The 8,260-nt window shown below is 54.8% G+C and overlaps 1 protein-coding gene across 1 annotated transcript; it reads left to right on the top strand.

Annotated features, from left to right (window-relative positions):
* The first annotated feature begins 255 nt into the window (after positions 1-255).
* Positions 256-5,474, top strand: PGAP2 (post-GPI attachment to proteins 2). The gene is made up of 3 exons (XM_010286005.1): positions 256-424; positions 2,013-2,265; positions 5,335-5,474. The coding sequence occupies exons 1-3, from the start codon at positions 260-262 to the stop codon at positions 5,472-5,474; spliced, it is 558 nt and encodes a 185-aa protein (XP_010284307.1). The 5' UTR covers positions 256-259.
* The last annotated feature ends 2,786 nt before the right edge of the window (positions 5,475-8,260 follow it).

Genomic DNA, 8,260 nt, shown 5'->3' with positions numbered 1-8,260 from the left:
GTCCTGCCGCCCGCACGACCCTGCTGCTTGCGGGCCACTGCTCTGCCCCTGCTCGCTGCTGCGCATGAATCTTGGGCTGCTTTTGGCTGCCTGTCCCTGATGCCCACCGTAGGACTGTGCGGCTCTCAAACATGGGTGTCTGACACGCCTCTGCCAGCTGTATGTGTGCATCCCTGCCCGGGGCTGTTTAGGGCTGCACCTTGCAGGAAGACAGAAAATCCCCACCAAACGTTTGCCTGTTGTTTTCAGGTCCATCAAGATGTTACAGGTACCACTGCCCCTGGATCGAGATGGGATCCTCTTCCGGCTACGTTTTACCACACTGGCCATTGGGACTGTGTTTTGCCCGCTCTTTGGCTTCCTTTTCTGTGTGATCTGGTCTCTGCTGTTCCATTTCCAGGAGACGACAGCGACCCATTGCGGGGTAAGTGACTCTCATTGGCAAAACGCAAAGTCCTCCAAGGTTGTGGCTGCTCGGCTGCGGCAGCTGGCACAGTGGCAAGGCTTCTCTCTTCTTCTGGACTTTCCCATCAGAAGTGTTACGGGATCTCGAGCTTTTAAAAGGGATCTAGGTACAGGCTGGTCAGGCTGGTGGCTCTACTGAGCCTGTTAGTGGGGATTAGGAATAACACTGGTGAAGCTACAGATAAATGTTGTGTCTTGTGGAAGAGTTAGCCCAGCTTTTAGAAAAGGAATTGCTGCCCCTCAGATCTACGAGAGTTCTTCAGAGGAGTCACAAGCACGTGCCTGGGGAACACAAGTTGAGAGGGGTCGCCTGGATCTCCAAAAGGGAGGAGGTTGGGTTCCTCCCCAGGGCTTCCAAGCAGCCATAGCACAAGCGTGGATAAGCAACTGGTTACAAGCTGGGAACAGTGGGGAGGAGTAGGTGGTCATCCTCACACCAGCAGTCGATCCCTGGGCTTTATGGGGTCTGCATTGTTCCTTGCGCCTGTACGCAGTGGGATGACACAGGCTGGCAGTGATGCCGAGATCCTGGAGCAGGGATGGCGAGGCAGGCTGCTGAGGGGCGTGATGGAGCAATGAAACACCAGGGCAGTTTGATTTGGAGAAATAAATAACATGCACACCTAGCCTGTGGTTCTGTCCCCTCCTTGCAACTCGGATATATGGGGCAAGGCAGCAAGGACGCTCAGAGGTGTGATGCAGCTCCTGCTCCTGGGGTGGTGGAGCAAGGGCTGTTCAGCTGCACACAGGAAGAGACAATGGGCTGAGAGCAGGGAGAGGCAAGACAGAGACCTTTGAGGTTGTGGCTGGCCTGGAGAGAGCAGGCAGGGATCCACTGCACCCCTCTGCCAGTATGAGAAGTAGGGGACATCGTATAGAGGTGGCAGGTTCTGCTTGAGGAGCCAGCTCCTTCTTGGATGCCTTGAGAGGAGCCAATCTGGGGAACGCCTCTCCGCAGAGCACTGGGGGGGTGCACAGTTCTGCATGGTCTCCAGGGGAGATCAAGCAGGATCAAGAAGAGTGGATTACCTGGTGCATAGCAGCTATGACTCGCTCGGGAAGTCCCTGAGCTGTGAAACTCTGGAGGTCAGGGGTTTATTCTGGGGCTGCATTGATAGTTTTCCTGTTTTTATGTTCCTCCCTGAACACTGTCTTTGCCTGCTGTTGCTATCAGTCCTCTCCATTAGGATGGGGCTAACAAAACTGTACACCCTCCTCTCTCTCCAAACCTGGGGGCAGAGAACACACAGGAGACCACGACTGAGTAAAGGGAAGGAATAAAGTTCAAAAGCATAAAGCGAAGAAACCCAAGCAGGACCCTGAGCAGGGCACCCCAGCACCCAGGGACTGTCCCGGCAGGGCTGGGAGCTGCGTGGTCCTGGGGGATGAACCAGGTTACAATCAGGTTATGTTCCCTGGCTTTTGAAATAGGAATAAACTTGTTTAGAAAAAAACCCCAAACAATTTTAGCATCTTGGAGAGCTGTAAATACAACAATATGACACACTCCCTGTGCCTCTCTCCACGAGCCACTGTCTCTCTTCCAGGTCCCTAACTACCTCCCCTCCATCAGCGCCGCCATCGGAGGCGAGACCCCCCAGCGTTACGTCTGGCGCCTCTGCATTGGCCTCCACTCAGCTCCCCGCTTCCTGGTGGCAGTCGCCTACTGGAACCACTACCAGAGCTGCCACTGCTCGCACCCTCGCTACCTGCGCTTGTGCCACTTCAACCTGCTGCTCAACCTGCTCGAAAACTTTGCCCTTCTTATTCTGACGTATGTGTCCTCATCTGAAAACTATGGTAGGTGTCTCCTCCTGCACTCTGTGCTGACTGTCGTGCCGGTGGTCTTGCTCGTGGTTGCCGAGGCTTTGCAGAGTTCTGCTTCATGCCAGTGTTTTGGAAGTAATCAGTGTGGAAGGAAAAAACAGTTTGAAAAAATAAAAGGTTGTTCTATTAGAACTAGTATTTACAGAGCAAAGTTATGTCCATAACGTGCAAATAGCTGTGTTCTTCCCAAAATTCTTGGTTGCTGATAATTGGCAGAAACCATAGGCTGAATTTTTTGTATCAAGCCTAGGATCAGGCTTTAGCGCTTGGTTCCCACTTGTGTGCTGAGGCTGTGCTTAATGCATCTCACCGCTGCAGAGCAAAGGCAGGTTAGTGCTTGTCCTTCCTATACCCTCTCTCTCCACTGCTGAGCTTTGGCTCTGAGCTGGCTTCCAGCCTGCGCTCTCTTCCAGCTGTGTTTTAAACACCCGCCCACCAAATTGGGTAAAATTTGCTGTATTGACCTGAAAACAAAATTAGAATTTTTCAGGTTAAATCAGCGTGTGCAAAATACGGTCACAATAGGCTGGGAAATGCCCTTCTCTCTCGTGGTCTCATCTGAAATGAATTTAAGTGCCAGTGCCAGTATCCAGCTGCTGTTTAATCCTGAGATCTGGAGGAGGCACCAGGGTTTGACTTGAGAGGACTCAAGCCCACGAGCCAGTGAGGTGGTGCTTTTGCAGTGGAAGCAAACCCCCTTCTGGGACTTGTCAGCAGGAGAGCTGTGCAGCAGCTGTCCCTGTGCACCGTTTGAGGGTGGCGGTGATGGATGTTGTGTCTGGCTGTGGGACCACTCTGGAGGATGTGGTCACAAAGTCTCGCAAGGAGAGAGGCCAGGCCAGAGCTCTGAGAAGGTTTGGAGCAGTGCTGGTGAGGGGAGGTTGACAGAGGAGGGTTTGTCTCCTCGCAGCAAGGGAGGTGAGATGGGGACCAGGGATGCAGCTGATTTTGTGCTGAGAGGATCTTCCTACTCACTACAGGCGAGGAAAACAAGCTCTTCAAAGGCAGATGTGGTGGGGACCAGGAAGCTTTGCGACTGCTTAGAGCAACGAACTGGAAACGGGCTATGGCCACCAGAGCCCTCCAAGAAGGCCGGCAGCGTGCCTCTGGGGTTGAGGGGTCCAGCCCCAGTGCAGAGGACTGGGTGGATGATTTCTGAGGCTCCCCCCAGCCCACTGCCGCTGTCTGAGCGGGGTGTTGCACTGGAAGCACAGAGCCATGCGGGCGCTGCCGTGATTCCCTGTCAAAGTGGGTATTAGGAGATGTTGCATCTTGCATGCCGAAGTGGCGGGCTGACCAGGAAAAACAGCTAACAAGCGTGTGAGCCCCAAAACTCTTCGGGCTGGTGAGACAGCCAACAGCTCTCTGCGCACGCTGCTCGTTTTCCCACTCACAGATACTTCTGTCTTTCACAGGGCAGTGGTTATTGCCTTTCTGCTCACCTGCTCATCGCTCGGGAGCCATGCCCAGAGTAGTCCATGCTGGGGCCTCTCACTGGCACACCGGCTGTATGTCCGATGCAGCTTCCCACCTTTTGGGTGCTCACTGGCTTCCACTGGGCCTGCATCAGTAAGCCAGGTGGCTTCAGGGCTGCGGTGTCATGAACAGAGTCCAAGGACCTCCCCAGCCTTTAGACTGAGGATGGAGATCCGTAGTGGAGCCCAGTGACCCGGGATGGCTGGATGTGAACCTCCAGCTGTGGTCTAGGGAATGTTCCTGTCCAGCTCACCTTCCTCATCTCCTGCCAGCACTCCCTGTCCCCCATGGCAAGGCATCCCGTTGCCACCCCGCCTGCCTCTGCAGACCAACCTGCCCATGGGGTTTCTCTGACGCATCAGGGCTGGGAGCATGCCCTTAGAAATTCAGATGCTTTTTTGGGGGTTGCATAACTTGGAGCGCATTGTCACCCGAATGGCTCTGCCTGCACCTTATTTTGCAGCCGACGGCTCTGCCTGACTTGTGCAGAGCTGTGTGAGGAGGAGACTGAAGTGGCTGGGCAAAAGCCACACTGAGAGCTGAGTCTAACCCAGTTTTCTGAGATCCTAGTTACAGACTAATCTCAGGTTTGTGGGGAAAGTTACAGACCTTAGCTGCTGTGCTGAGATGAAAACAACCTCAAGTTAATAATCTCTGCAGGACACGGCTCACGTCTTCACCTCTAACAGCTGCCTTTGCCATGCTCCTCACGTGGTTTCCCTTCCCCTGGAATGGAGGGGAGAAGCAGGGAAGATAATTTCTTATGTTCAGGTGGTTGGAAATTCAGCCTGTGATTCGGTTCCTGGAGAAGACGCTGCAAAACCCTCTTAAATAGAAGCACTTGTTTGAAAATAATTCACCTGAAGTTGCATGGGCTTTGTGTGTGTGGCGCTGGGGTTTCATAACCTGCTCTGGCTGAGTGTTGCGCCAGCTGCGTTTCCAGCCTGATCCTAAATCTGTGCTAGTTCAGTGACACACGAGATGGCTTTGGTGCTGGTGGTGAGGTTTATTACAACTGTTAATTGGCAAGTAGATAATGCAGGAGGCCAGAAGGTGGCACTTTCTGGATCTTGAACTGACTCACTGGGTAAACCATCCTCCATGCCTCAGTTTCCCCATCCCTAGAACAATAGTGGTGATGCTGAGCTGCTCTCAAGGGTGCCTGAGGCTTATGGCTGTGAGAAGCAATGGAGACTCAGACCAGGTGCCAGAGCACAGACACACCCTCCTGGCACCTTTGGGATAAGCCTTCCAGCAGCTCGCATCTCCCTCCAGCCCCAGGCTTATGGGTGGCTGCGAGGCACACACAAGCACCTTTGTCATTAAATCCACCTTCTCCTTCTGTGCCTGGGCACAGCGGGTGCGGAGCCGTGCTCTGTCTTCTGCACGGACCCTCGTCCCTGGGCTGCTGCTCGTGCTGGGGGCACAGCACCTCCGGGGTGCTGGGACTCCCAGCAGGACCGCATCCTGCAGAAAGCAGTCCTTCGCCCTCCCAAAGCCTGCCCTGTGTTCCTCTTCTGCTCCTGGCTCAGATTTAACAGGGAACCTGTTGTCTTGTTGATTCAGCAATCCATGAAAATGCCTTCATCGTCTTCATCACATCAGCCCTGGGCCACATGCTCCTGACGTGCATTCTCTGGAGAATGACTAAGAAACACACAGTAAGTCCCGAGGTACAGAAACTTTTCATTCTTCTCTCTGTATGATGCTGGGTGCTGGGGAGGGGATTCTCAGCTGGCGGTGGAGGGCTTTGGCTGTCTCTCACTTGTGAAATAACTGTAACCAGGTGCTAGAGGAGTTAACACCACCAGGTGAAACCGGGAAATGTGATCACCAAAATTCATGGTTCACCAAAACAAAGTGAGGAGGAATCTTTTAATTTCCTATTTTCTGGTTTTCATGTAGAGCTGACATTTGAAAACCACCCCATTCATGTCCCTGTGGGTTGGGTTTGCTGACTCCTTCTGCTTGCCTGAGGATGCCTGCTTCTGAGCTGAAATTGGCTTCTCTGTGCTGAGGAACCGGGAACCTGCTGGTCCCAAAAACTGGGAGCAGCTGCCAGCAGTGGGCAGCAGGTGTTGTGTCATCCCTTTCCTCCAGGAACGGCTGCACTGAGCAGGCCGGCTGTGGGTCTTGTTCTCTGTGAGGGGCCTGGTGGGCTCAGGGGCTCGCTGGTCGTGCAGCGGGCCAGGCAGAGGATCCAGCCAGGCACTTCTGGCTCTGTCACACAGGTACAGCTTTAGTGCTGTGCTGGTTTGTGGCATGAGTGCTGGACCGTGGGTACCAGCACAGCCGCAGATGGGCAGGACAGGACATTCAGCTTCGAAACTCTGTATGTGAAATCTGCTTCTGCGTCCGTGTGCCTTTTCTACACTCGGCTTTACTGGGGTCTCTGGGCTCCCTGGGCCTCTCTGTCCTTTCCTCCTCAGGGATGTGTCTCGCCCAGATGATCCCCAGTACCAAGTGGGGAAGGGTTTCTAGGGCTCCCTGGACTGTGTTGCCCAGGGAACTTTGCAAAGCAGAGACTTTCAAGGGAAACTGTTGGAGGTGTGTGCCCTTATCCTGGGGCCAGGAAGCTGGGAAGGGCTGGGAGCAAGTCTCTCTGAAGGGACTGTGTACAGGGATATGGGGCAGGGTAGGTGCTGTGCGTGGGGTCTGCTCGGGCAGTTACAGAGAGCGCCTTGGTAAGGCTCCTGCTCCATCATGGCTGTTTATCGTTCCCTTCTGGGAATTCACCGCGCCTGTCCCCTTGCTGGCTTATTTCCGAGACCTGGAAATTAAGTTTCCAGCCGTTGTTTGGCTGCAAGATTCCCTATGAAAGGGGCATTTGGAGATCCTGGGGTTCTCTCTCTCCCTGGGAAAAGATCTGTTGTCTCTGGTGGTATGGGGATGATGGGAGCTCAGCAGTCACTGCTTGGCGGCTTTCCAGTAGCTTCCTTTATTTATTTCATCTTTTTGTCATAGAATCACAGAACAATTTGGGTGGGAAGGGACCTTTCAAGGCCATCTAGTCCAACCTCCTGCCATGAGCAGGGACATCCCCAACTCGAGCAGGTTGCTCAGAGCCCCATACAGCCTGACCTGGGATGTTTCCAGGGATGGGGCAGCCACCACCTCTCTGGGCAACCTGGGCCAGGGTTTCACCAGCCTCATTGTGAAACATTTCTGCCTTAGATCTAGTCCTAATCTACCCTCTTTTAGTTTAAAACTGTTACCCCTTGTCCTATTGCAATGGGCCCTGCTAAAAAGTCTGTCCCCATCTTTCTTCTCAGCCCTCTTTACGTACTGAAAGGCTTATCTTTTTTGTTTTTTTGTGAGAGCTTCAAGCCCCTGCATCTCTTCCCCCAGCACTGCACCTCGGGCAATGGCTCCCTGAGCAGCAGTCACCCCCGGGGAATGCCTGTCTGCAGGCGTTGCTCCTTCGCAGACTGTGACATTGCAGCAAGGTGTGAGTTTTGGTTGCAGCATGTTAGCAGCAGCACTAGTCCTGCCGTCAGCTCACAGGAGCAAAAAAACAGATGCTGGCTGTGAGCTGGGCACAGTGGCCATTCCCTGGGCTGAGCTCTGAGCCTTCACGCCCTGATGGTGATGGGTACCTGTCGCTGTGTGTAGCAGGGACTGCAGGCGGAGAGCTCTGGTGTAACGCATCCCTGACCCATCACAGCGTCGGAGCCGGAGGATCAGGTCAGGGAGGCCAGCAGCCTACCTCTGAACATCTGGCTTCTCTCTGCTGGTAATCCAGATGGGTTTCTCCCAAGTTCATGTTAGGGAACACCATGAGCAAAGTCCTGCCCATGGTGTTTTGGCCTGGTGTGATCTGGCAGCGCTTCTGCCTGCAGGTTGCCCTCCTCTGCCATGTTGCCTGCCAGGACTAGTTCATTACCCGCTCCCGAGGAGCTGAGGAGAGCAGGCAGGAGGTGCTGGCATGGCTGTCCAGAGCCCATGACGTGTGTCTGCATGTCCACGGCCAGTCCATGAAGCTGCTGTGGGATGGTGGCCTTGCTGGGGGAGAAGCCTGCGCCCACAAAGCCTACGGGGTCAGTGTTGCTGGGTGCTGTGACCTGGGTCTCGTGCACCCATTGGTGCTGCACCTCCTGCTCTGGTGCTGCTGGGTGGCTGGTTTTGGGCATGGGCCGAGTGGCACAGCGAACCTGCCCCGCTGCCCTGCAGGACTTGCTTGGGCTGGGGGCTGCTGCCAAGCCGCAGCGTCTCTCCGCCATGTGCCGCAGTGGGTGAGGTGTCCTTGTTACCCTCTCCCCGACCGCAGGGCTCAAGCTGTGCTGGGGCACTCCTGTGTCCTGGGGCACATGCCCAAGCCCAGCAGAGGAGCATTTTCTCCCTCTGAGGACATGTTGACCACAGCACATCCCTGTGTGGAAGTGCAGGGGGGCACGGTGATGCCCCGGCTGAATGTGCCACCACCGGGTGCGGCTTCCTTCTCCCATCCTGGAAAGGCCCTGCTGGTGGAGGGGAGCTGCCTGCAGGGGCGTGT

This window comes from Phaethon lepturus, unplaced genomic scaffold (assembly GCF_000687285.1).
Source record: "Phaethon lepturus isolate BGI_N335 unplaced genomic scaffold, ASM68728v1 scaffold26644, whole genome shotgun sequence".
Taxonomy (NCBI): Eukaryota; Metazoa; Chordata; class Aves; order Phaethontiformes; family Phaethontidae; genus Phaethon; species Phaethon lepturus.
The sequence above is the reverse complement of the archived record's forward strand: the minus strand, read 5'-3'. Positions and strand labels throughout refer to the sequence as shown.

Excerpts from the sequence above, each read along its gene's own strand:
- PGAP2 (XM_010286005.1), top strand. The coding sequence starts at position 260 with ATGTTACAGGTACCACTGCCCCTGGATCGAGATGGGATCCTCTTCCGG. Across the intron at positions 425-2,012 it reads CGACAGCGACCCATTGCGGG|GTCCCTAACTACCTCCCCTC; the intron begins GTAAGTGACTCT and ends TCTCTCTTCCAG. Across the intron at positions 2,266-5,334 it reads GTCCTCATCTGAAAACTATG|CAATCCATGAAAATGCCTTC; the intron begins GTAGGTGTCTCC and ends TTGTTGATTCAG.